The 23,847-nt window shown below is 63.9% G+C and overlaps 2 protein-coding genes across 18 annotated transcripts; one reads left to right on the forward strand and one right to left on the reverse strand.

The window, feature by feature from the left end:
• Positions 1 to 185: 185 nt before the first annotated feature.
• On the reverse strand, positions 186 to 13,736 carry DCST1 (DC-STAMP domain containing 1). 16 transcript variants are annotated; one of them, XM_023247717.2, is made up of 16 exons: positions 13,376 to 13,736; positions 12,919 to 13,044; positions 12,772 to 12,846; positions 8,207 to 8,335; positions 7,848 to 7,987; positions 7,009 to 7,225; positions 6,773 to 6,916; positions 6,130 to 6,251; positions 5,636 to 5,793; positions 3,819 to 3,918; positions 3,596 to 3,691; positions 3,357 to 3,483; positions 2,920 to 3,036; positions 2,403 to 2,545; positions 2,188 to 2,301; positions 186 to 508 (listed from the first exon to the last, which is right to left on the reverse strand). In XM_023247717.2, exons 1-16 carry the CDS (start codon positions 13,734 to 13,736, stop codon positions 257 to 259), a joined length of 2,421 nt encoding a protein of 806 aa, XP_023103485.2. In that variant the 3' UTR covers positions 186 to 256. The 16 variants fall into 16 exon arrangements, 15 of the variants coding, with proteins under 15 accessions (XP_023103485.2, XP_023103483.2, XP_023103484.2 ...); XM_023247715.2 differs by having other exon boundaries at positions 12,772 to 13,044; XM_023247716.2 differs by lacking the exon at positions 186 to 508 and having other exon boundaries at positions 1,306 to 2,301.
• Positions 13,737 to 13,828: 92 nt separating this feature from the next.
• DCST2 (DC-STAMP domain containing 2) lies at positions 13,829 to 23,845 on the forward strand. 2 transcript variants are annotated; one of them, XM_023247712.2, is made up of 15 exons: positions 13,829 to 13,978; positions 14,133 to 14,298; positions 14,501 to 14,602; positions 14,865 to 15,062; positions 15,248 to 15,313; positions 15,709 to 15,922; positions 16,075 to 16,232; positions 16,972 to 17,136; positions 17,931 to 18,098; positions 18,218 to 18,318; positions 19,712 to 19,842; positions 20,164 to 20,291; positions 20,669 to 20,762; positions 20,866 to 21,006; positions 23,631 to 23,845. In XM_023247712.2, exons 1-15 carry the CDS (start codon positions 13,829 to 13,831, stop codon positions 23,659 to 23,661), a joined length of 2,013 nt encoding a protein of 670 aa, XP_023103480.2. In that variant the 3' UTR covers positions 23,662 to 23,845. The 2 variants fall into 2 exon arrangements, with proteins under 2 accessions (XP_023103480.2, XP_044905155.1); XM_045049220.1 differs by having other exon boundaries at positions 14,214 to 14,298.
• The last annotated feature ends 2 nt before the right edge of the window (positions 23,846 to 23,847 follow it).

Consider the following 23,847-nt stretch of genomic DNA (forward strand, 5'->3'; position numbering starts at 1 on the left):
GCGTTCCCGCTGCTGCGCGGGGTGGGAGCCGAACGAGGCCCGGTCCGACCGGCTTGGGCGGCGCGCCTCCACCCGGTCCGGGGCCCGACCCCTTCCCAGCAGCTTGGCTGCCCTCCCGCGTCCCGTCGGCGGCCCGGTTCTGCGGGGATCCGGTGGGCGGCTCAGACCCCTGGGAAGCGCAGGCGTCGGGAGTGTAGGGGCTTTTATTAACCGCGGAGGAGCGGGTTGGGGAGGGGGGACAGCGACAGGCGCCCCGTCACTCGGCGTAGGTGGCGTCGTCGTTGCTGTCGCTGTAGGCGGAGGAAGAGAGTTCCTCGCGCGGGGTGCAGGCCGGGCACCGCCGCCGCATGTCGTCCCAGCACGAGCGGCAGTACACGGCCGCGCAGTCCGGCGTCGGGCACACGTAGGCCTCGGGCGTCTCGGGAGCCTGGCACACCACGCAGCGCCGGCGCAGCCAGCGGCGCAGGAGCGGGCAGCGGCGGTGCAGGACGTCGGCCAGGTGGTGGCGCTGCCGGGAGCCCGGGGGAGAGAAGGGGTGCGGGGAGCGGGGCCTGGAGGGCAAGGTCGCTACGCAAATGGGCCTAGGGAGCTTCCCTCCCCCGCTCGGTGATGGAGACTGGGGGTGCAGCTTCCACTCCCCCAGCTGGGAGCAGCAACAACCATCACCTGTACCTCCCTGTGAACCACCTGATCTGTTCGCGGGGTGGGCTGAGAAGTGAGTCGGACACATAAGACTCTTACCCCTGTGTTCTCCGCTTTACAGGCCAGAAAGGGGACTCTCGTAAGGGTTATGCGAGTTCCCAAAGGCGCACAGATAGTCAACGGCCAGACCTGGCTGCACGCAGCTGCCCTGATTCCAGATTACAAGCCTGCTTCAGAAGGCTCCCCGCCCCTCTCCGCACTATTACCAGGAATTCTCTAGAGGCCACCTTATCGGCTCAGTCTTTGCTCAAGAAACTGCATGTCAGCGGCAGAACTCCTGGCCTTGGCCTTCAGAGCCTTCCACACTCCGGTCCCTTTCCAGCCTCTGCTCTAACTTACCCCTACTTGAACTTTGCGTCCTCTGGCCAGTCCCCCAGACCAGCCCTGGCCCTTGACATTCCCCTCGGGCTCTGAGACTTCGCACGTTCTGTTCCCCTAGCTTGGGACGAATGCCCTTCTATCTGCCCCTGAGAGTCCAGTTTACTTCCAGACCAGGTCACGGATTCACAGTGCGCTCTGTCTCAGCAGATGCTCATTTAGCCTCCGTGTGTCACGGGGCGGGGGACCTAGGCCCTAGAGGAAAACTTCAGCAAATGTGGTCTCTCGCTTCCAAGAGCTCTGTTAGGGCTGGTGAAATCAGGATGGCTACTTTTTTTTTTTTTCAACAACATGGGTCCTGCACCAAGAAGGGTCACATGACGACAACATGTGCGTGGGAGTTGCTAGGCGCCTGCTCCATGACAGCGAGGCTCCTCTAACCCTTTCAACAACCAGATGGAGAAGTGGTTCACTGCGTCTTGCAGAAGGGGAACACCAAGGCACAGCTTTTAAGTAAACACCGCAGATCCCGTTGCCATGGTGACGAAGGAACCAGGATTCAAACCCAGGCCCTCTGGCACCAGCACCCCACACCTCACTGCCACTGATCTCTGCACAGGCCTTGCAGATCTGTCCACCCTCTGAGGTCCCTTGAGGACCGTGGCCAAGGTCACACAGCTTGATGAGGAAGCGTGGGCTGGAACCTGCTTCTTCTGGCCGTGTGCTCTGTCCTTCCGCCACGTGCCCCTTCACGATGCCTCCCTGACCCCCAGCCCACCTGCCTCCCCACCTCCGGCAGAGGCCCCGAGCTTCTGGTCTGTGACCTCGCAGTAGCATCTGTGGCTTGCCTCGGGTCCCCTGATCCCGGGGAAGCCCCCTTGCTTTCTTCTAGTCAGGCTGTATCAAATCTGATTCCTCTGTTCTGCCTGTGTCCTGACGGCCCACTGAGTGTCTCAGGCTGGCCTGAACGCGGGGGGACAGAGGCAGACTCGGCCCCGACCCCCGGGAGCCGGACGTCCAGGGCCCCCGGTGTGCATCTCGTGGGAACTTGCTGAGCTCCGCAGGCCGGCCCCCCCGGCGCTGGACGGAGCGGCGGGAGAAGCCCCTCCCGGGGTCCTCAGAACCACAGGAGGCGGCGGTGTGGGGGGGTGGGCAGCCTGGACTTACGGGAGCCCTCTGCCGCTGCGCCCGGCTCACGATGGCAGCCCTTCTCAGCTTCGTAAAGGCCGCCCTCTTCCTCAGCAGGTCATTGTAGAGGAACAGGACCCGCTTCTTCTCTCGCTGGGGTCAGGGAGGGGGGGTCGTCAGGGGTAGTGACAGCGCGTCCCCTCATGGCGGGGTCGGTCGGCAGGGTGCGGGCCTGTGAGGTGGGGGCGGCGTACCTTGGGGAAGTAGAAGGCCGCGATGACTCTCCGGAGCCGGTAGCCGAAGGCTTGCAGAAGGCACAGACACAGCAGCAGGCCCACGGGGAGCGCGGCCCTCACGTAGGCCCTGGGGTTCAGGCTCACGGGCTGCGGCAGGCAGCCTGGGGCAGGGCCGGGCCGTCACCCCACCGGGACGTGTCTCTGGTGGCCCGGCTCTCCTCCCGCCTGCCCCTCGCCCTGCAGGCTGCACCTGGGACATCGTAGCCACCGGGGTCACGGGGCTATTTGCTCAGCACGGCACGGACAGAGAGAAAGTGTCCATCGTGGGCAGGGCTCTCTGGGGGCGCTGGGACCCTCTGTCTCCAAGGCCCTAGCGTCTATGCTCCTCTGACCCCAGGCTCTCCAAGCCTCCCCTGCCGTTTCCCGCCCTCATCCCTGCAACCCCAGCATGCCTCTCCCATCTCGCCACCTCTCTGCCTCGGGGAGACCCAGGGCCCTCGCCCTCGCCCCCGAGCCGGCCTCCGGCATGGCTTACGCAGGTTGCTGGAGTCCACCGTGGTCTCTGAGGACGTGTTCAGGGCTCCAATGGTTTTCCGAAGAAGCCGGGCCAGCATGGAGTCCCCCCCGACTTTCACCTCCAATTTATGGCTGCCTGAGGCCACGGGGGGGTCAGGAAAGGGTTGCGGTTTAGGGGAGGGGCAGGATAGGGACTGGATGTGGAGGGGTGGGGTTCAAGGCACAGAAGTCCTCTGCAGCGCGGGACTTTCCTCCCTTCACTGAACGCTAACCCCTCCCTGTCGCGGATGTAAAGGGAGCTGAGGCCCCCTCCGTCAGATTGCAGGGCTGAGATTTGACCCTGAGATGGCCAGGGAGGGGTGAGACACAGGAGGAGGTGACAACACTGGACGAGGTCAGGTGGGGTGGCTGCGGGGGTGGGGCGGGGGACTTCCCAGGGGCCGGGCGCGGGCTCACTGCGGAAAGAGTACTGCAGGAAGGAGTGATGGCGGATGGTGTTGAAGACGGAGTAGAGAGCCCGGTCCAGGCCGCACAGCACCAGCAGCAGCAGCAGGACGGGCAGAGTCTCTGCGAGCTCCCTCACCTGCCCGAGGACAGGAGCAGCAGGCCTGGAGCCCTCCCAGGTGGCCCTGCCCTCCGCCCCACGCGGCCAGTGCCCGCTGTCAGGTCCACGGGCCGCCCCACGCCACCCTCACCACGTTTCTCATCTCCGAGGCCTGCATGAAGGGACTACAGGGGAAGATGACGGTTTTCTCCTCGGCTCTGCGGAGTGGCAGCAAAGTCCGCTTGCCCTGGACACAACGTCCACACGGTGAGGGACACCAGGGCCCTCCCCCTTCTGCCCTCCGTCCCCCCTGGAGCGCGAGGCCACACGGCGCACACGGCAGGGCACCCTGGGTCAGGGCTGCGCCCACTCACCAACTTCTTCCTGCGTTCGTCGATCTGGCAAAAGTAGGTGCTAATGTAGATGTTGTCAAAGCGGATGTCCCCGTTATAGCTGTCCGCGTAGGAGAAGGACCTGGGCACGGGGACGGGTCCATGTCGTCCTCACCCACCCCCAACCACGGGCTTCCCGAACGCTCGCTCATTCAACGGGCCACTCGGCACGCGGAGACACGGCCCTGCCGCCCGGCAGCCTGCAGCCCAGGGCCAGGCGGGCAGGCACACAAGCGAGAAGACAAGGGGGGTCGTGTACGTGGCCTGGAAGGGAGGCTTCCCGGCCGCGGATCCGGCAGGGTGGATTTCAAGCAGCGGGAACAGCGGGAGCAAAGGCACCGGGGCGTGAAGCCCCTCAAGGCTGCAGAACCGCCCGCCATCGTGAAGGACTCCCGCTTTCATCTCGGCAGAACCTCTCCTGGAGGTCACTTCAAGCAAAACTCACTTCCCACCTACTTCCCTTCTCCCCACCACACCCTTGAGTAAGGCAGTGTTTTCCGTGTGCCCGAGGCTCCCTCTCCCCTGAGGATGCTCCAAAGTCCCACGTAATGTTTTAGTTTACTAAGGACAAAAAGTTATTGGAGACGTGTTTGAAACTGAGTTACATGACGTAAGCCCTGTCCAGTGCTCGTGGTTCGGGACCCGTGGAAACCCTGTTCCTGCCTCTAAGGGACAAAGAGGAGAAATGCAAGGCCAGCCCGCGAGCGCCCCCTTGTGGAGAGACCGAGCGCTGCCGGGCGCGCCCGAACCTGCCCCGCCCGCTCCCCGCTGCCCCTTAGCCGGTGACCTCACCGGGTTGAAAGCCTGGAAGCGGACTCTCTGTGCCTCCTTCCTTCCCTCCCCAAGCCGGCGCGGGACCCGGTGCCCCTCGCCTCTTCCTGCCTCCGTCTCGGGCCAGCTTCCTGCCACGCCCCACTCCCCCGCCAGGCTCCCTAACCTCTGACCCACCTTGGCCTCCCAGCCTCCGGCCCGCAGGGCTTTCCAGACTCTTCCGGCCATGGCCACTTCAGCCCAGGCCGCAAGCCCAGCCTTGCCCTCCGCACCCCACAGATGCCAGGACCCTTGCCCAAGAGAACCAGCTATGGCAGGGGCACGCACTCAGCTCCCACCGGGTCCCCGAGCCGGTCCCGAGTGCGGCCCTCGGACGGTCCGTGCTTCTTGGGTGCCTCCCTCTCTTGCCTCCCCTAGACCGTGAGCATCTTGAGGGCGGGAAGATGGTTCCCTCACGTCTGTCTCCCCACAGGGCCCTCGGCTCGCTCGGGACCCCTGCCCCTCAGCTGCCCCACAGCCGGGGGGACAATGGAGCAGGAGCCCCTGTGGCCGCCCCTGACAGCCCCTGCCCGTCTCGGGCATGTGAGGGGCGGTGATAGGAGACAGAGGGTCCAGAGGTCGCCAGGGAAACAGAGTGAGGCCCAGGACGGCCCAGCTGGACGCCAGGCTGGGTGGGGTTGAGGACTTTGGTCCAATTGTTGGGAAAGTCGCTGCCAACGCGGCAGGCGGGAGAAAATGAAGGCAGAATTGGACGATAAAAATGGACAAAGTCGGAGCCAAGGGGAACGTGAAGGGCAAGAGAAAAATCAAAAGTCAAAGCTAAAAGTAAAAAAGTCCGCGCTGGGATGAAGGCCGAAGGAGGCAGATAAATGAAGACGCCTCCCTTTCAAGGTGTGGGAATGCGGGCCACGTGTCCCTGACCAAAAGCCCGCGTTTCCTCTGACTCTGTGTCATCAGCGGCTGCCGCTGTACCCAAAGGCGACGCGGAGGGCCCGCGGGGGCCCCACCCGAGCCGGCGCGGCGCTCACGCGTGCAGGACGAGCAGGAAGGTGCAGGACAGCAGCACACGCAGCAGCCCCAGGGTCCACCCCAGCTGGGCCTCCTGGCGGCGGACGAGGTCCCGCAGCTCGGCGCTCACGTGCTCCCAGCTCGTGTTGAGGCCCAGCACCGCCACCTGCTTCTCTTCCTGGGGGGTGCGGGGGCGCACGCAGCCGGATGCAGCCGCCGTGTCCCCACCCCCCCCCCCCCCCCCCCCCGCCACCGCCGCCCACTGGGGGGGGGCAGCTCTTCCCAGGACCCTCCTGCTGCTCGCCATCCCCCACCCCCACCCCCGCGACCCCCGCCCTGCTCCCCTGCGTCAGCTGGGAGCTGCCGCCCTCCCCTCTCGCACCTGGCGTCCCAGCACAGACACCTGTCCCCTTGTCCTCTCCCTCCCTCCTGGGCCTCGTCAGGGCTCAGGCCCTGTGTCCTCTCCCTCCTCCCTAGCTCCCCCCACCCCCAGCCCCCAGGCCCCGCCTCCTACCTTGAGGTCAATAGTGGCTGAAAATTCCCCGTCCAGGTCGCGGACAGACTGGTTGAGGGAATCATAGGTCTGCCCGAAGTTGCCCTCCACTGGGATGCGACTGCGGCACCAAACTTCCATCGCTGCCGGCGGACAGCCAGGACAGCGGCGGTCAGGGGCCGCGCTCCCCCCGCCTCCCCGCTGCGGCCCCTCCCTGCAGCCTGCCTGTCTCTCGGCGCGGCACCGAGTCTTTCCCCTCCCCCCTCTCCTCGAGCCCCCTTCCCGGACCGAGGCCTCGTTTCTCCCGCGGTTTTCTTACCTGTTTATAACCATGCCAACCATGAATAATGACAGCCAACATTTATGAGAAAATTCCTGTGTCAGCCCTGTTACTAGCTTCCCGTGTGTTGCCCCTCAAGCCCTCAGAAACCCCTGACGGGGTAGGTACTCTTATTACCCCTGCCTTTCAGATGAAGAGACGAAACTCGGAGCCTCCTGTGCATATAAACCGGGTCACACCGCCAGTCAGGGGAGGGGGCCGGGCTGCACCCCCCTCCTGTCACTGTGCTGACCCCTGGCAATGCCACAGTGGAGGGGGCAGGCTGGGCGCTGGTGTCCCCCTCCCCTTGCTACCCTGCTGACCCCTGGCTGACCCCTGGCTGACCCCTGGCGATACTGCAGAAGAACTTGAACTTCATGGGCAGGCAGAGCAGGTGGTTGAGCAGCGGGACCCGGACGCGCTCCACGCACCGCTCGTGCTTTTGGTCGAACCAGCGGCGGCAGCTGAGCATGGCCCGGTCCACCACGTCTGTGGGAGGGGGCCAGGGTGCCTGAGGCCCCCACCCCTCGCCCCCCCCGGCCCCGGCCCCGGCCCCCCGCCCGCACCCCCGCGCCCCTCACAGGAACAGCGCAGCCTGGTTTTCAGCTCGTACATCTTCTGTGTGGAGAGACGGCGCCCGGAAGGTGGGGCTCGGTGGGTCCCCACGCCTCGGGCCGTCCCCTCTGGGCTCTCGGCGTCCTCGGGGCTGTAGCCCATCTCGCTGTTCACCTGGGCATCCAGGTCCTCGAAGGCCTTGGAGAGGTTCTGCGTCTCGGCTTTCAGTGAAACTTTGCTGCCCTGGGGTTGGAGGGTGAGGAAGGAGAGGTCGCACCGACCCCCCTGGCCCCCCCCACCCACCGCCAAGTTCTGGCTCCGCCCTCGGGCCCTCAGGGAGTCCTGAGACAGCCCCTCACCCTATGCTCCACTGTCCCACCAGGCACCTCCTCTCTGCCCCCTCCCGGCTCCCCAGGCCCTTGGACTTCACCCTTCACACTAACCTCCCAGGCCACTCTGCCATCTCAATGTCCCCGTCCCCAGTGTCCCCGCGGTCAGCCGGTCTCCCCAACTCCTCAACCCTCCAACCCCTGCAACCCCAGCGTCCGGTCTGCAGTTCCCTGGGCCCCCGAGGCTTCCTGACTTCTCCAGGCCAAGGCCACCGGTTTCCTGACATTCAGGTTCAGCTGCTCAGAGCCCCGCCCACCCAGGTGTTTGGAGATGGGGGGGGGCACGTCCCATGACTGGGGGCGGGGGCATTCCTGGTGTTTAGTGCCCAGGGCACATCCTGCCATGTTTGAGGACAGTCCTGCACAAACTGCCGGGGGTGCCCGGCTGGGAAACAGTCTGGGGGTCACAGCTCCCAGTGCAGGTGTGGGAGCCCCCTGGGGAGAGGGGCCCAGGCCCTGCCGCGCAGGGTGCTGACCAGCAGGCCCTTGAACACCGCGCGCAGTGGGGCGGTGGAGACGCGCCAGGCCGCTCTCGTGTTGTTGATCTGCAGCTCCACCGTGCAGCCCAGCGAGGCCACCACCTCGTTGAGGTTGTGCCGCAGATTGGCCGCGGGTCCTGGGGGAAGACGCCACAGGGGGTCTCCCTCCGCAGCTAGGCCGCTTTCAGAAGGTCCCCTCAGCTCCTGCTCGGCATACGGGGGCCGCCTGCTGGAGCCGTGCAGGGATGGGGCCCAGAAGCCGGTGAGAGGTCATGTCATCAACACCGGACTGTTTTTCCTGGTAAACTAAGGAGGCCTGGAGACGTGGAGGGACGCTCTCAGGGGCACGCACTCACCCTCATAGATGGCAGCCAAGGCGTACCCCAGCACAAAGAGCCTGCCCTCTTTGCCCAACATCTTGGGTGCCAGCAGGAGGCTGGCACAGCGGATGTGAGGGGAGGTCCCCCAGCCCACGGCCCCCAAGCCTGTCAGGAGAGAGCGGCAGGTGGTGAGGCAGAGTGAAGATGCCCCCTGGCCCACCACCAGGCTTACCAGAGCACCGCCCCCCCCCCCAGCTTCTTTCTAGAACCATCACCGTACTGCCTTTGCCCCCATTTGCACGGACTCTAATAGGCCTTCGAGGCCACTCATTCATTCATTCATTCATTCATTCAACAGCCTTGTACACAGCTTAGCGGCGGCGGGCTCTGGAAGGGCTTGGAGAGACGCGGGAGGTTGAGAAGCCATGGTCACTGACTGACCGTGTGCAGGAGGGTGTGTTTGTGTTTGGGAAGGGGGCGAGCACTTGTCATTTCCAGGCTGGACTCCCACAGGCCCTACGTGCTGAGGGAGCGGGGAAAGCAAGAGAACAATTCTGGCAACAGTCCCCGGTCCTCACAGCCACCCCAGGACTCCCCGTGCCCTGAGCCCTACCGCACTCACCACCTCCGCCCCTAATTTTAGCCCTGAGTCACGGCCCTGCCGGTCTGTGTTCGCGCTTCCGAGTGTCTCCCTATGGTCTCTGCAAGGAGACAGTGAGCTCCTCGGAGCTCGTCATGCAGGGAGACAGACGGCCGGGTGGACAGATGACTACCCTCGAGCGCTCAGTGCACGGGAGGCGTCGCGGGAGCTGAGGGATCGGGGTTTCTGTGGGGAGGAGGGTGGGGCTGGGAGGGCCGGGCAGAGCAGATGATGTGTCAGCTGGGGCTGAAGGTGAGTAAGTGTCGTTAGGGGGCAGGACGGCATTCCAGGCCAAAGGAACAGCGTGAGCTGGTCGGGGGACCTAGAAGCTTCCTGTGAAATAGTGTTTGTCCCTGACGCCAAAGCGAATCCTAAGTCCCTACACTACCCCCTGTGTCCCCCGCCCTCGTAGGGACCCCCTTGCCTCTGGCTGGGGCCAACCGGTCCCGACGTCCCCCTCTCTCACTAGCCTGTCCCCCAGTGCTCACGAGGCAGCCAGAGTGACCTTGTCAACACAAACCTGATCGTGTTCCTTCTCTGCCTCAAACCACCCGCTGGCTTTCTCCCATCCTTGGGATCCGACCCATAACGTAACGTGGCCCGTAACGCGGCCTGTGGACCCTCTGACCTGGCCCCCGCCTAGCTTCGGACCTCCACCCACTTCACTGACCCACACAGGCCTGTTGCTGGTCCCGGAATCCACCAGGCGGCACCGCCTCTGAGCCATGGAACCCGCCCCCCCCCCGCCAGGGCCCTGCTCCCCCCTCCCCACCGGGCCGGCTCCCCCAGTCGCACAGGTGTGCCCCGAGCAGCGAGTCGCGCCCCTTGCCACGTTCCTTCTCACGCAACCTGAGTTCGGTTCAAGGGCAACAGCCCCCGGGGGTGAATGTGGATCTGTGTAGCCCCGTCGTGGTACAACGGGACACGGAAGGGGTTTGTTCTGTGGTCTTGGCCTCTGGACAAAGACTCAAACTGACGATGGTTGTTGACAAGTCGCTGCCCTACATTCCGAAGAGAGCCCCACGGGGCTGCGGGTGTCCTCCCTGGGCGTCCACAAGGGAAAAAACTGGTCTCTGGCCCTCTACCAACCAGAATATACAAAGACAAGACCAGAAACCAGAATTTTCTGGAAGGGGAGGGGAGAGGCGCTCCATCTGTGCCAAGTGAGAGACCCCACGGGGCCCCTGCAGAGATGGGGCAGAGGGAGGCGGCCTCCGCTGAACCCCAGCACCTGGAGCACAGAGGGGGAGGAGAGGTGACCACAGTGCCGGCAGGCCTCCCTCCGGGGGACGTGGGGGACCACGACTTGGGAGCCACGCTTGGTTGTCATCGAGGCAGGGCAAGGACGTGTGCATTTTCTCTGGGACAAGGGGGCATTTTCGGGGGCAGAGAGACCCAAGGGACCGGCACAGAAGAGGCCAGGGGGCAGGAGCTGCAGGCGTCGGCCAAACAGAACTGCTCTGAGCAGGAACACGGGACCTCCCAGGTCCACACGGAGCCTCCAGAGATGCCCTGAAAGGCCCCTGAAGTGGGACAGCCTGCCAGCCAGGGCAGAGGGCCCCGCACAGCACTGAGGACGGCGAGCTTGAGGCCCTTTCCCTCAAATCCCTTCTGACATCAGAAGAAGCAGAAGAGGAAGGAGGTGGGGAAACAAATACAAGGCAAGCCCCCCCTCCACCATGGGACCCCCATCCCGCAGGGGTGAGGGGAGGGCTGGGGAAGGGGTTGGGGAGGGAGGGGGGAGGGGACTGGAGGTTGGGGGCAGGGAGGTGAAGGAGACAGGGAACAGGGGACTGGGGATTGAGGACAGGGAGCTGGGGGTTGGGGTGGGAGACAGGGGGTGAGGGGGCAAGGGGCAGGGGGCGGAGAGGTGGGGGGGACAGGGGACACGGGACATGGGGCAGGGGACAGGAGGCTGGGGACAGGGGTTTGGGGGCAGGGGACTGGGGGTGGGAGGTGGGGGGCAGGGGGTTGGGGACAAGGGGTGAGGGGGGCAGGGGGCAGGGCAGGGGTGCAAGTGGGGAAGAGGCTGGAGAATGCAGCAAGGGGACCTTTGGTGTAGACTGGCTCGGACCTTTCAAACCCTAGAAACAGTCACAATGATGTGAGCAGGTCTTCTAAACGAGAACAAGCAGCAAGCAAGGGTCCTTGGGAAAGGCCATCAGTGGGGCTGTGGTCAGTGAAGGAGCCGCTCCCTCTGGCCCCACACAGGTCAGGTGGCTCTGGTCAGAGAACCGTGCGGGGAGGCCGGCTGGGGGTCCAGGAATGTCTTCCTCCTCCTTACGGGAGACATGAAGAAGGAATGTTCTGGTTTTGTGACATTGTTATATAAAGACGAGATGCCTGGATTTGCCGCGCGGCCAATTCATAACCCGAGGCGGAATGGTCGCCAGGCCCAAGATGGCGGAGACACATGCAAAAATGCTCAACATCACTCATCGTCTGGGAAATACAGATCAAAACCACACTGAGATGCCACCTCACCCCTGTCAGAATGGCTAACTTGAACAAGTCAGGCAACAACAGATGTTGGTGAGGATGCGGAGAAAGAGGATGTCTTTTGCATTGTTGGTGGGAATGCAAGCTGGTGCAGCCACTCTGGAAAACAGGATGGAGGTTCCTCAAAAAAAACCCTAAAAATAGAACTACCCTACGACCCAGCAATTGCCCTGTTAGGCGTTTCTCCACGGGATACAGGTGGGATGTTTCGAAGGGACACACGCACCCCCACGTTTACAGCAGCGCTGTCGACAACAGCCAAAGGACGGAAAGAGCCCAAATGTCCATCGATGGATGAGTGGATAAAGAAGATGTGATACACACACACACACACACACACACACACACACACACACACACAAATGGAGTATTACTCGGCAATCAAAAAGAATGAAATCTTGCCATTTGCAGCTACGTGGATGGAACTGGAGGCTATTATTAGTGAAATTAGCTAAGTGAAATTAGTCAGAGAAAGACAAAAATCATATGACTTCACTCATATGAGGACTGTAAGAGCCAAAACAGAAGAACATAAGGGAAGGGAAACAAAAAGAATATAAAAACAGGGAGGGGGACAAAACAGAAGAGACTCTTAAATATGGAGAACAAACTGAGGGTTGCTGGAGGGGCTGTGGGGGGGGGATGGGCTAAATGGGGGAGGGGCACTAAGGAATCTACTCCTGAAATCACTGTAGCACCATATGCTAACTAACTTGGACGTAAATTAAAAAATAAACAATAGAATTAAAAAACAAAGATGGCGGAGAAACCAGGCAAGAGGAACCTGGGTCCCTGGGGGGGCTGACCCAGCTGCTGAATTATCCAGACTCCAAACACCACTCGACCTGGAAACCTGTTGTTACCTGAGATAACCAACTTTCTCTGTGGTTAAAGCACTTGCAGGTGGGTTTTCTGTTCCTGCAGCCTGGCCCCTCTCGACATGAGCCCCCCCACGGCAGTGTCGCCTCCGAGAAGCCTTCCCTGACTACTCAGGCCGGCGCCGCCCCGGCCGCTTTCCTCCCAAACCCCCAGCTTCCTCTCTTCACGCCCTTGTCACCATCAGAAATGCTCTTACTCAGTGTTCCTTTACTGCCTAACTGTCCCCACCCGAGGCTCGCGGACCTTGTTCACTGCTGAAGCTTCGTGGGGACTCAGTGAGTGCTGACTGACTGAACGAACGAATGAATGAACGAACGGAGGGGCAGGAAACAAGGCCAGAGAGGTCAGAAGAGATGGGTGTGAACTGCATCATGTAACACGGAGTCCTTTCCAGTTGGGAAGGGCCCCTAGACGACAAGACTGGGTCCTCCTCTTCTCCCTGAATCTCCCTGCAAAGCCCGGCAGGGGGCTGGAGCCACAGGGACACTTGGGGACAGAAGAAACAAGACGGGACTCCCTCCTAGGACTCTCCAGGCCTGTCCCCCCAGCCTCCAAAGCCTCCCTGTCCTCAGCCAGCACTAACCCACCAGGCTGTACAATGTCACCACCTTCTGATCCTCATAGATGTTCATGGGGTTCACCAGGAGCTGAAAGAGACCTACGAGTGCACGGGTCAAGTCGAAGGTCAGAAGATGGGTCCCACCCCTGCCCCGGGGGGCCCCACACTCACCCATGGCCAGGAGCCCTCCAGTGCCTGCCCCCAGCAGGAAAGCAGTGACCGGAAACTCTCCGGGCTGGCGCTGCAGGAAACGGCCACAGGGGGCCGGCAGCCCCCAGTTCAGGAGCCTCTGCATGGCTGCGGGGTCAAGTACGTTAGCCCAGCAGGGCCAAGAGCCCACTCTTCTGGCTGGGACGCGCTTCATCAGGGTTAGGGGCCTGCGGGGGGAGAGGCTGGGGGACCTGCAGAAACCTGGGGCCTCCTGGAGGAGGCGGGGGGGCCCTGAGGAAGCAGGGCAGAGGGGAGGGAGAGAAGAGGAGAGGGCACGGCTGGAGGGGGGGGTGCCGCTGGGTGAGAGGGGTGGACGCTGGGGGACCCACGGTGGGGGAAGGGGGGGCGGGAGACACTGGACGGATGCCTGGGGGCTGGGAGGCCCTGGGGAAGGGCAGGGTCTCTGGGACTGACTCACTGGTGTGGGGGAGCTTCCTCTGCCCTGTGGCTCCATCCCGATGAGGTGTGATGACCATGAGTCTGCACCCGCTCTCGTCCCACAGGTGTCCTCCGCTCTGGCCGCTCCGCTCCGGCCCCTCTGCCGCGCCCACAGCCTGTCTGGTCTGTGTCCCTCGCCCCTCTGCTCTGAGACTTGGGGCAGGAGATTCAAGACCTCCCTCCCCCTCCCCAGTCCTGCAGCTGGGTAAGGCCCTCCGGCACAGGTGTGGTACAAGCCTCGGAACCTTAGAATGTGGGGAGGGATTCTGGGAGCCCGGAAGAGCCCCAGAACCCCGTGGGCGTCTCCTGGAAACAGGCACACGTTTGGACCCGACGGCCATGGCCCCCGTGGGGACCGAGGAGCCGAGCACGTCGCGGGCCGTGGTCCGCAGCGTGGCGGGTTTCGCCCTGGGCTTGTCCTTGGCCACGGCCTATGGGCTCCTGGAGCTGCTGGTGGAAGAACACAGCCCCTGGGCCTGCCTCGTGGGCACCCTCACTCTGGCCGCCTTCCTCGGCCTGGGCATGGGCTTCTCCCGCCAGGTCCGGGTCACCGTCCTCCTGCTGCTGCCCCAGGCCTTCTCCAGTGAGCGAGGCACCCAGGGGGAGGGGCAGGAGGGATCCTGGGGGAGGGGGAGGCTCGAGGGAAATATTCTGGAGGCTTCCTTGAGAGGCTTGCAGATGCTGCCGCCTGCAAGGCTGGAGTCCTGTTTCTGATGGAGCCGTCTCCCCCAGAGCAGGGCCGGGCCCTGTTGATGGTGGCTGCCTTTGGGCTGGTGCTGCAAGGGCCTTGTGCCAACACCCTGCACAACTTCACTCAGGCCAGCAAGGCCGTGGCCTGCGGGGCAGAGCTGGCCCTGAACCAGACCGCCGAAGCGCTGGAACGGGCCAAGCGGCCCCTCGTCAGTAAGGCCCCCCTGGCCCCTCGTCTTGTGTCTCTGGCTCCGCTCCTCTCCGCTGGGGCCCTGACTTCCGGGCGCCCAGTTAGACCCCTGACCTCACTCACTGGGCGACTCCACCCGGATTCCCAGACCCGCCTCCCGCCCACTCCCTACCGGGAGGCCGGTGGTGAGGGCCGCCCCACAGTGCCCCTGCCCCTGCCTCTCAGGTGCCCTGAACAAGATTAAGGCCATTGCCCAGAAGGCCAAAGAGGTGGCTGACCGGGTTCGCAAGTTCTTTCGGTCGATCATGGACGGCGTGAAGCACGTAGGTCAGCACATTCGAATGTCTGTTTGGGGGGCGGGGGTCAAAACGCACCCTGTCTCTTCACCCCTGTCCCCGCCGGGGGCCTTTCGGGCCCCTCCCTGACTAGTCCCCAGTGGGTACAGCACAGCCGAGCCCCTGGCCACAGGTGTCTCCTGCTCCGGGGGCTGTCCCGGAGCCCCCCCCCCCCGCCCCCTGGGGGGATGCTGCAGCCCCCCCCCCCCCACCGGCTCCCGCCAGCCGCGTACCAGCCCCGCGGCCGTCCCCAGCCAGGGCGCTGCGGAACGTGTGGTACTGGCTCCTTCACATCGGGGACGTGTGCAACGCCGAACTGGGCAACCCTTACGTGAAGTGCGCGCGGGTCTTCGACGGCGCCAAGGACAGCTGCATGAGGACCGTACCGCGAGCCTATCACCTGTGCTTCGTGCTCACGCCCTTCAAGCTGGTGCTGTGCGGACTGGCCAGCGGTGAGAGAGAGCCCAGGCTTGCCCCCGGGGGAGGCGGGGCGGGGGGGGGGCGGGAGGAGCCAGAGGGGACCAGCCTGGAGGTCAGTAGGAAAGGTGGGAAGCCGGAGGCCTCTGTGCGCAGTAGGTCCCCAAGGGGGAGGGGCCGCGCGTCTCCCCCCCCCCCCCACTCAGTCTCCGGGTCTCAGTGGTCCAGGTGTTCTGCATCATCCCCGAGTACATCCAGCCCTTCTTGCGCAAGACCGTTGGCCCCCGTGAGTGTCCCCCCTGCCCCCGGCCGCCCCAGGGGGTGCTCCTGGGGCAGTCCCCTCCTTGCTCGGCCCGCTCCTGGCCCAGAATGAGAACGCAGGGGCCGGAAGGAAAGGACCCCAGGAAGTTACCCAGGAAAGGGAGGCCCAGCAAGAGGGAGGTGCACCACCCCAGGCTGGACGTCAGAGCAGGACCCGGGAGGGGATCAGGGCCCCCCACCCCCACCCCAGGGCATCGGGTGGCACTGGAGTCAGGCTGCCACGGGGACAGCATGGACTGCGGAGGCCCCTCCCCAGTCCACACTGGGTCCCAGTGCGGGGGCCCGGCTGGCCCGCCAGCCATGCCAGGCCCTGGTCTCCTGACTCCTGGCTCACGGCCCTGCGGCACCTGCCGGCCCCAGCTGTGAGGCACTTGATCAACCGGGTGCGTCAGGAGTTTGAGTTCAACGTCACGGCCACCCACCACTTCTCTGTGGATCTCAACGCCTCCCGGAGCCTGTCCCAGGTGGCCCTGGACCTGCAGGAAGCCGTCGGCGTGAAGCTGCACCGCGTCCGAGAGGCCCTGGCCCTGATGGGCTACACCGCGCCCCTGCTGCTCCCGCTGCTCTACCTCCAGTGAGGGGCTGGGGGGCTCCGGCGGCCGGGGCTCGGCTCGTCCGGCGGCCTTCAGGGGGGCCGGGGTCGGGGGGCCGCGGTGCGGGGCGGGAGGGCGGCGCCCAGCGGAGTCTGGGCTGGGGTGCTGAGGGGCCTCGCGGACACTCCCCCAGAGCCCTGTGTTACCGGTACCGTTACCTGAACTGGCTCGGTTTCGACAACATCTACATTACCAGCCGATTTCTGCTCATGGAAGACGTCCGCTCCAGGGCGGGCCTGCCCACGGTGCTGCCGCTCAGCGCCCACGAGGCCCGACACTACATCCAGCCCGGTGAGGGCCCCGGGATCTGCAGACGGGGACGCCGAGCCGGCCCGACCCTAAGCCCCACACACGGCACTGCGTCCGAAAGGGGAAGGTCCCTGCACGCAGACGCGTGACGAGGGGGCCGGTGCCTCCGGGAGCACCTGACGTCCGGACAGAGGGCAGGGGTGGGGAGTGGACACCAGCCGAGGGAAGGGAGGCTTTGGGGGTGAGGCCGGAAGTGCAAATGTGCTAATATGGAGATGCCGCCTGGGAGGAATGGGCCAGGGACCCCCAGGAGGGCGGGTTCCTGAAGACTTGGAAGGGCCCAGGCCTGGAAGCTAAGCTCCTACGTCACAGCCCCCCACCACGACCCCCCGCCGCCACTTCCAGCCCTGGCCCAGGGGTCCCCACAGTTTCTACACCTTCCAGATCAACCAACGCGCCCGCTCGGTGGGGGCAGGAGCCCTCCCCAGGAGGGAGCTCTCTCCCCCCAGGGCTGGAGTCCGGGGGTGAGGGGACGGGGGGCTGGGAGTCCAGGACTGAGGGGACGGAGGGCTGGGAGTCTGGGGGTGAGGGGACGGGCGGCTGGGAGTCCGGGGCTGAGGGGACGGGGGGCTGGGAGTCCGGGGGTGAGAGGACGGGGGGCTGGGAGTCTGGGGGTGAGGGGACGGGACAGGGGGCTGGAGTCTGGGGGTGAGGGGACGGGCGGCTGGAGTCCCGTGGTGAGGGGACTCGGTGGCACCCTCCTGCCCGCCCTCCCACCCAGGTTCCGTCTTCCTGTCCCGGTGGGAGCGGGTGTTCTATATCCTGGCAGTCTTCGACCTGGCCCGGTACCTCCTCCTCGTGCTCCTCCTGGTGTTCCTGGACTACGCCGTCTTCTGGGTGCTGGACCTGGCTCGGCACCAGCTGCAGGGGGAGATCGTGGCCCGCAGTGAGCGCCTGAGCCTCCCCCTGCCCCCCTGGCCGGCATCCTCCCGTCCTCCCCGGCCCCAGGGGACGATGCCCCGAAGTCCCCAAGTCACTGTGACTCATCAGCCCCTGGCTTCGCCCCTCTTCCAACTCTGTCCTCTGCCCGGTGACCCCTGTGTCCCGTTCGTGGTTATACCATAACAGAGTAGTTAGCAACACCGGGTCTGGACTCACACTGGCCTGGGCTCCGCCGTCCCAGCTCTGCCCTCCGCGAGGTGCTGACCTCAGGCCAGTGGCTCGGCCTCGCAGAGCCGGGGCACGGCAGCCGCTCGGGGGTACGTGACCCCACGTGTGTCGGGGTCGGGTGGGCCCCTGACTGAGAGCACGCTGGAAACCACAGAATATAATTAATCTGATCCTGCGTCTGCCAGAGGTCCAACGGAGAAAATAAAAACAACAAAAAAGCCCCAAACGATCAATAGAGCACTCAGCCCCGTGGCTGCAACAGTCAGCACTTAGCAAACGCTTTGCAAGGAACGCTTCTGGAGAGTGGAGAGTCGTGGGGGCCGGGGAGGGACTCGGTGACCATCCAGGCCGTCTCACGTGGGGGAGCGGGGCAGTTCGGGGCCCTGGAGCCAGTCCTCCTCGGTGGTCGGGGCTGAGGTTAGGCCCAGCATTGTCAGAGGCCCCTGGCTGGGGGCAGGAGGCCTGTCTGCTGTCCCCCCCCCCCCCCCCAGTGCACGTGGCCTTTCCCGCACGGGAGAGAGGGGGCAGGGACACGGCCCTGCGGGCCCTCACAGGGCACCTCTGTGCCAGGCCCCGTGGCAGTGTCCATAACCGTGGAGGGTCCCGGCTACGCCGGGAAGATCTATCGTGACCTGGTGTCAGCGTTTGACGTCCTGCAGCAGAGCAACATCAGCGTCTTGTCCCCACGCTGCGTCCTGCGCCCCTCGGAGCCTGACGCCACGGGTTACGTCGTCATCGGTATCGGCCACACCCGGGGGGGGGTGCCCCCGGGCGGGGAGGGGGAGCAGACAGCATTCAGGGCACGAGGGGCACCCTGTGCCCAGGGACAGCAGCTCAGCGGGACTGCGTGCCCCCAGGCATCATGTACGGCCTGTGCTTCTTCATCACGCTGTGTGGCAACTACGTCAGCAGGCTGCGGCAGGTCATATGTGCCTGGTACTACCCGTCCCGGGAGCAGGTGAGGGGCCCACAGCCGCCCCGCCCCCACCCCGCGCGCCAAGTGCGCGCTGTCTCGGTGGGGGGAGCTTCGAGTCCTTCCGCAGCCCCAGCCCTCTCTCTCCTCCGGCTGAACCCCCACAGCGCCTCGCCTGGACTGTTGGCCTCTGGGCCCAGATGGGGCTGAGGGACGGGGCGTCCTTGGGCAGGGCTCTCTGAGGCCGAGCTTGTCTCCGAAGTTTTGTGAACGACAAGGGGAGGGGGGCGGGCGGAGGGGCCGTGTTGGGGCGTGAATGGCCGCCGGCCACCTGCTCACTCATTTGCGAACCATTTATTGGGCATCTAGCGTAGGCCAGTCACCGTGCTGCCCCACGGTCGCCAAGATGCAGTCTGGAGCTCCCAGTCTCAAGGCAGGCCGGCCGCGAACAAGATGTTACACTTAAAAGTGTTTTTAGGGGTATCTGGCTGGCTGTCCGGGAGCCTGCGACTCTTGAACTCGGGGTGTGAGTTCGAGCCCCGTGATCTCCCGGTTCGGGAGCTTGAGCCCTGCATCAGGCTCTCTACTGTCAGCACTGAACCTGCTTTGGATTCCCCTGTCTCCCTGTCTCTGCCCCTCCCCTGCTTGTGCTCTCTCTCTCTCTCTCAAAAATAAAAATTAAAACCATTGGGGCACCTGGGTGGCTCAGTCAGTTAAGTGTCAGACTCTTGGTTTCAGTTCAGGTCGTGATTTCGTGGTTTGTGGATTTGAGCCCCACATCGGGCTCTGTGCTGACAGCTCGGAGCCTGCTTGGGATTCTCTCTCCCCCTCTCTCTGCCCCTCCCCAGACTGCGCTCTGTCTCTCTCAAAATAAATAAATAAAAACTTTAAAAAATTTTTAAAAAATAAAAAAAAAAATCTCCTTAAAAAACATTTAAAAATTAAAACAAAGAAAATCTTTTTTAAATTTTTAAAAATTTTCTTTAATTTTTTTAATTTATTTTTTTATTTTTGAGAGAGAGAGAGAGAGAGAGAGACAGAATGCGAGTGCGTTAGGGGCAGAGAGAGAGGGAGACACGGAATCCGAAGCCGGCTCCAGGCTCCGAGCGGTCAGCACAGAGCCCGACGCTGGGCTCGAACCCACAAGCTGTGAGATCATGACCGGAGCCGAAGTCAGTCGCCCAACTGAGCCACCCAGGCGGCCCCCAAGAAAGAAAATGTTTAAAAAGAGAGAGAGAATGTTTTATTAGGGAATGAGTGAATTTATCAGTGGTATGAAAACCCAGAGGGGGGAGTAGGACACTGCTCCCGGGATGTGCAGAGGCTCCCAAAGGAAGAGGCCAAACCTAGAGGGATAGGAGCTGGACAGAGGGCAGACGGCATTCCCGGCACATGAAACAGGCTCAGGGAGCTCCCACCCCGGTCTCCCCTCCACCAGGAGAGGATCTCTTACCTGTACAACGTACTTCTGAGCCGCCGAACCAGTCTGTCGGCTGCCTTGCACCGAGCAGTGAGGCGGCGGGCGGCCGACCTGGGCCACGCGAGTGTCCTGCGGAGGCTGGCCAGGCGGTGAGCCCACTGTCCTTCCTTCCAGGGGCGGGGCAAGAGGGGACAGAAAAAGAGCCAGAGGTCAGAACGGATCACACTTTCCCGGGCGTCCAGAGGTTTGGTTGAAGAGGGTGCCCGTTCCGCACCATCCGTGCAGAGACGAGAATTCGGGCTGAGAATTCTGGGCGGGGGGAGGGGGGGTGGCCTGAAGGGAGGAGGAGGGCGGGACACAGAGGCCGTGGCTACGGTCAGAGGGATGGAGGTCAGGCTGCGGGCAGGCCTACCCTCGGAGGGGGGCGGTGGCTGGGGGGCCACCCGCTCAGTGTCTGGGACCCCCCGCAGATGCTCCTGTCTGGCTCCGGTGGTCGCCCACTTCTGGCAGGAGCAGGGTTACTGCCTGGGCTGTGGGCAGGGCTACGACCAGGAGGACACGGAGACCTTTGTGTCCTGCGCTACCCCTGGCTGCCCAGGTAAGAGTCCTGGGGTGCAAGCGTCTCCCTGCTGGGGCTCACCACGGCCGTGGGACGAGTGACAATCCCCTGTGGTCCTTCCCTCGTGGACCCTTCCTGGAACTGCCCTCTCGAGCCGTCCCCCCCCCCCCCCCCGTCATTACCACGCGTGTTCTCGTGGACGGAAAACCACGGGGAGCCCGCTGTCTCTCCTGCCTTGACTCTCCTGGTGGTAACGGAATTTACGGAATTTATGCCAGAGTGGCACTGTAGCCATTCCCCCCCCCCACACAGGCACCATGCCAAGGACCCTCCCCCCTCCCCCCAGGCTGGAGGCTGGGGGCTCGGGGTGGGGGGAGGGGCTCCCAGTCACCTCCTTCCCTCCCCCCCTTTCCCAGGTCTCTTCTGCTCCACCTGCTTTCGTCTCCTGGACAACGCCTGCTCCGTGTGTGCATCTCCCCTGTCCCACCAGGGGGACCTGGACCCCGAGCTGTGAGTCTCCAGCTTGACGGGGCGGCCGGAGTCTGTGGGGTTGGGGGGGGGGGCACCACCCTCCCCCGGAACCTCTGTGGGCCGTGACGGGAGGCTTCTCCAGGGACTCCAGTGACGAGGAGGGCCCCCGGCGATGGCTGGCCGCAGCCCGAAGACAGGACCCCGAGCAGGAGTGGTTACTGAGGCAACAGCTGCAGGAAGCGATGGGCAGGACCCTCCCTTCGGGGTCCAGCCCTGAGGTCAGGTGAGGGGCGAGCCGGACATGGGGCCTGGGAGGCCTGGGCCTGTCCTGTCACATCTGCAAGGGCTTCTCCGGTGCCGGCCCTCTGCTGGAGCTGGAGGCAGAGGTGAGGGGAGAGGACAGGGAGGGAAGGAGGTTTGCCCCGTGCCCGTTCTGTGGCAGCGGCATGCCCTGGAGGAGTCCGCCAAACTGGGGGAGTGACATCGACCGACCGACCGTATGAGTGAGGGCAGCCCCGAGGGGCCCCAGCTCAGGAGGGGCTCAGGGCAGGGCGGACAGCAGGAACAGCAGGATGGCTTTGGGATGGGGTCGTATTAATGAAGGCTGCAGGGGAGAGGTGAAAAAGAGGTGGGCTGGGGCACCCTGGGGGTCTGCTAGGCTGACTGGCGGAGGATAGCGTTTCAGGGGAGGCCGGGGTGAGCCTGGAGAAGTGAGCTGTTTCGGGGCGGGAGGCGGGGCTGTGTGTGTCTGTCGGGTGAAGTCAGAGGCCGCCGCGGGGAGATGAGCTGGGAAGTCAAGGGTGGAGAGCTGGCTGAGCGCCTTCCTCACCATCCGAAGGTCCCTCGGTCGGATAGGGACACGTTCATAGTTGTCCTTTAAGACAATAAGCTAAGAAGGCGGCGAGAAGTTGGTGTGGCCTCAGGACGGAGGTGCTGAGGGTGGCAGGGGTCTGTGCTTGGGGCCGGCGGTGCTGGCGGACGAACAGGTTGTGGGGGAGGAAGAATGGCTCGGTTGGAGAACTTCTTTGGGGTATCTGGAGGGAGGCCAGCTGGAGACGCCCAGGGGCCAGCGAGAAAAGGCCTGGGCTCTGGGCCTGTGGCGCCAGGGTTGACTTTCCGGCTGCGGCAGAGGCGGGTGAGGGCGGGGCAGGGGCTCAGGGGCTCAGACACAAACCAAGCAGGGGAGAGGCTGGAGGACACAGAGGGCCAAGCACAGTAATTCCATGAGATGGGTGAGGAGGAGGAGGCCGAAGCCTGGCCAGTGGATCTGGTGGCTGACAGGTCACCGCCGTGGCCGCTTGTGGGAACATTTTCTGTGGTCCCGGGAAAGCCAGACCATAATGAGCTGAAGGGTGATAGGCAGACAAGACTCTGAAACAAAGGGTACGTGGCTCTGTATCACAATTGCGAGAAGCTTGATAATTTTAAATATAACTGCTCTAGTTAAAAAAGGGAAGCCGGATGCCGAAGAGGGGGGCAGTCCTCACACAGCAGGGGTAGGGCTTGCGGGGCCAACGCTGAAGATTTTCTTTCCCCGAGGATGGGGGGGGGCTGGGCCTTTAGGAGGAGAAAGAGGGGGCACCGGAGAAGTGGGGTGTAGGCCAGGTGGACCGGGTGGCCTTGGTCAGGGCGGCGGCGCACCTGTGGCAGGAGGGGGACGGGCGTGTTCCTCTGAGCAGGGCTGGCTGGCGGGAAGGCGGGGGTGGGGGGGGGTGGGGGGGGGGGGGGGGCGGTCAGATGTAAGGGAGCCCTGCTGAGACAGCATGTAAGGGGCTGGGAGCAGAATAAAGGCTCCGAGGAGCGGGTACCAGAGGTCAAAACACCTGCCTTGGGAGTGTGCAGAGGCTGGCTGGGAGGGTAAGGGATTTCCAGGCAGCGTAAAAGGCCCAGATGATGCTGAAAACCACAGCCTATAATGACGGACTCCAGTATGCTTGGTTATGTGGGTTTCTCTGGGAAAAGTGGTCCCACGGACAGGATTTGAACAGGGTTGAAGGCTCTTTCTGGGTGGGGAAGAGGACAAGACGAGGAGAGAGCTGGGGTGTCTTCAGTAAGAGTGCTACTACCGGCCTTGGGGCAGAGAAGGGGCTGATGCCAGGGGGACGTCCGGGGTCTATGTGTCCGTCAGGTGTTAAGGAGCCGGGAGGTGTTAGTGGCCGGGAGGGACACAGAGAATGGGTCATGGCCAGGGAGGAATTCTGGGATGAATCCAGAGGGCAGCCAAAGTTCGGGGGTGTCCCAGTGGAGGCAGAGGCAAAGGTCTTTATGGCCGTGGAGGTCAGAGGTCAAGGACTGAAATGCCAGAGAGGTGGGTGAGTCCCCAGCGAGGAGGCTGGGGGCCACACAAGCACCTAGAAACTGGTACAGGCAGCCTGGGTGGGGTGGGGCAGGTGACTGGGGAGACAGTGGCAGCCCCTGTCGGTGGCGGGGGTGGGGGGAAGGGGGGGAGAGCAGGTGCCACCAGAGGCCGGGGTGCAGCGGCCGGGTGCCAGCAGGGTTTGGGAAAGACAGGCAGTCTCCTCCACCCGGGAGGGCTGCGTAAGGAAAGGGTGCGGTGGGCACAGGCTGGCACAAATGGGGCAGGGGGAGCAGTGATGAGCTGGGGTGGGGGGTGAAGCTTTGGTTTCAGAGGCTCCCGAGGGGCTCACTGCAGTTAAGAGCTGGGTCGTGGGAACGGGGAAGCCACGAGTGGGTGGGTACAGCTCTGAGGTCACTACCGGTTCTGCCCTAACTGGCCATGCGACCTTGGCAAGGGACTGCCCACTGGCCCGTGAGCGCCAGCCTAAAACGGGGACCTGCCTGCCGGCGTCTGGAGGAGCAGCAGGAGTAAATACTGAACCACAGGGCGGGGACGCACCTGTGGAAACAGCACTGGTGACCAAGCTGCTCCCCCGCTCTCCTCGCTAGTGACCTGGACGAGGAGAAGGGGCCCCCGTAGAGGACTCAGAGGACAGAGGACACAGATGCAGGGGCCCCACCTGAGAGGATTCCCACACCCCCTCAGCCCGAGGGCACCCAGAGCGGCCCATCTCCGGCTTCAGAACCCCAGCCCCTCCGTCTCTCACCTCCCTCCCCTCCTGATGCCTCCTAGCTAACTCCCAAATAAAGGACCCGAAGGCAGACA

Source organism: Felis catus, chromosome F1 (genome assembly GCF_018350175.1).
Source record: "Felis catus isolate Fca126 chromosome F1, F.catus_Fca126_mat1.0, whole genome shotgun sequence".
NCBI classification, from domain to species: domain Eukaryota; kingdom Metazoa; phylum Chordata; class Mammalia; order Carnivora; family Felidae; genus Felis; species Felis catus.

Bases quoted from the DNA above. Each gene is read 5' to 3' on its own strand.
- DCST1 (XM_023247713.2), bottom strand. From the start codon at position 13,736: ATGGCCGTCGGGTCCAAACGTGTGCCTGTTTCCAGGAGACGCCCACGG. The intron at 6,917-7,008 runs GTGAGGGGCGCG...CCCCTCCCACAG, and splicing joins AACCAGGCTGCGCTGTTCCT to ACGTGGTGGACCGGGCCATG. The intron at 3,692-3,818 runs GTGAGTGGGCGC...CGTTGTGTCCAG, and splicing joins ACGAACGCAGGAAGAAGTTG to GGCAAGCGGACTTTGCTGCC.
- DCST2 (XM_023247712.2), top strand. From the start codon at position 13,829: ATGGGCTCCTGGAGCTGCTGGTGGAAGAACACAGCCCCTGGGCCTGCC. The intron at 14,299-14,500 runs GTAAGGCCCCCC...CCTGCCTCTCAG, and splicing joins GGCCAAGCGGCCCCTCGTCA to GTGCCCTGAACAAGATTAAG. The intron at 19,843-20,163 runs GTGAGCCCACTG...GACCCCCCGCAG, and splicing joins CTGCGGAGGCTGGCCAGGCG to ATGCTCCTGTCTGGCTCCGG.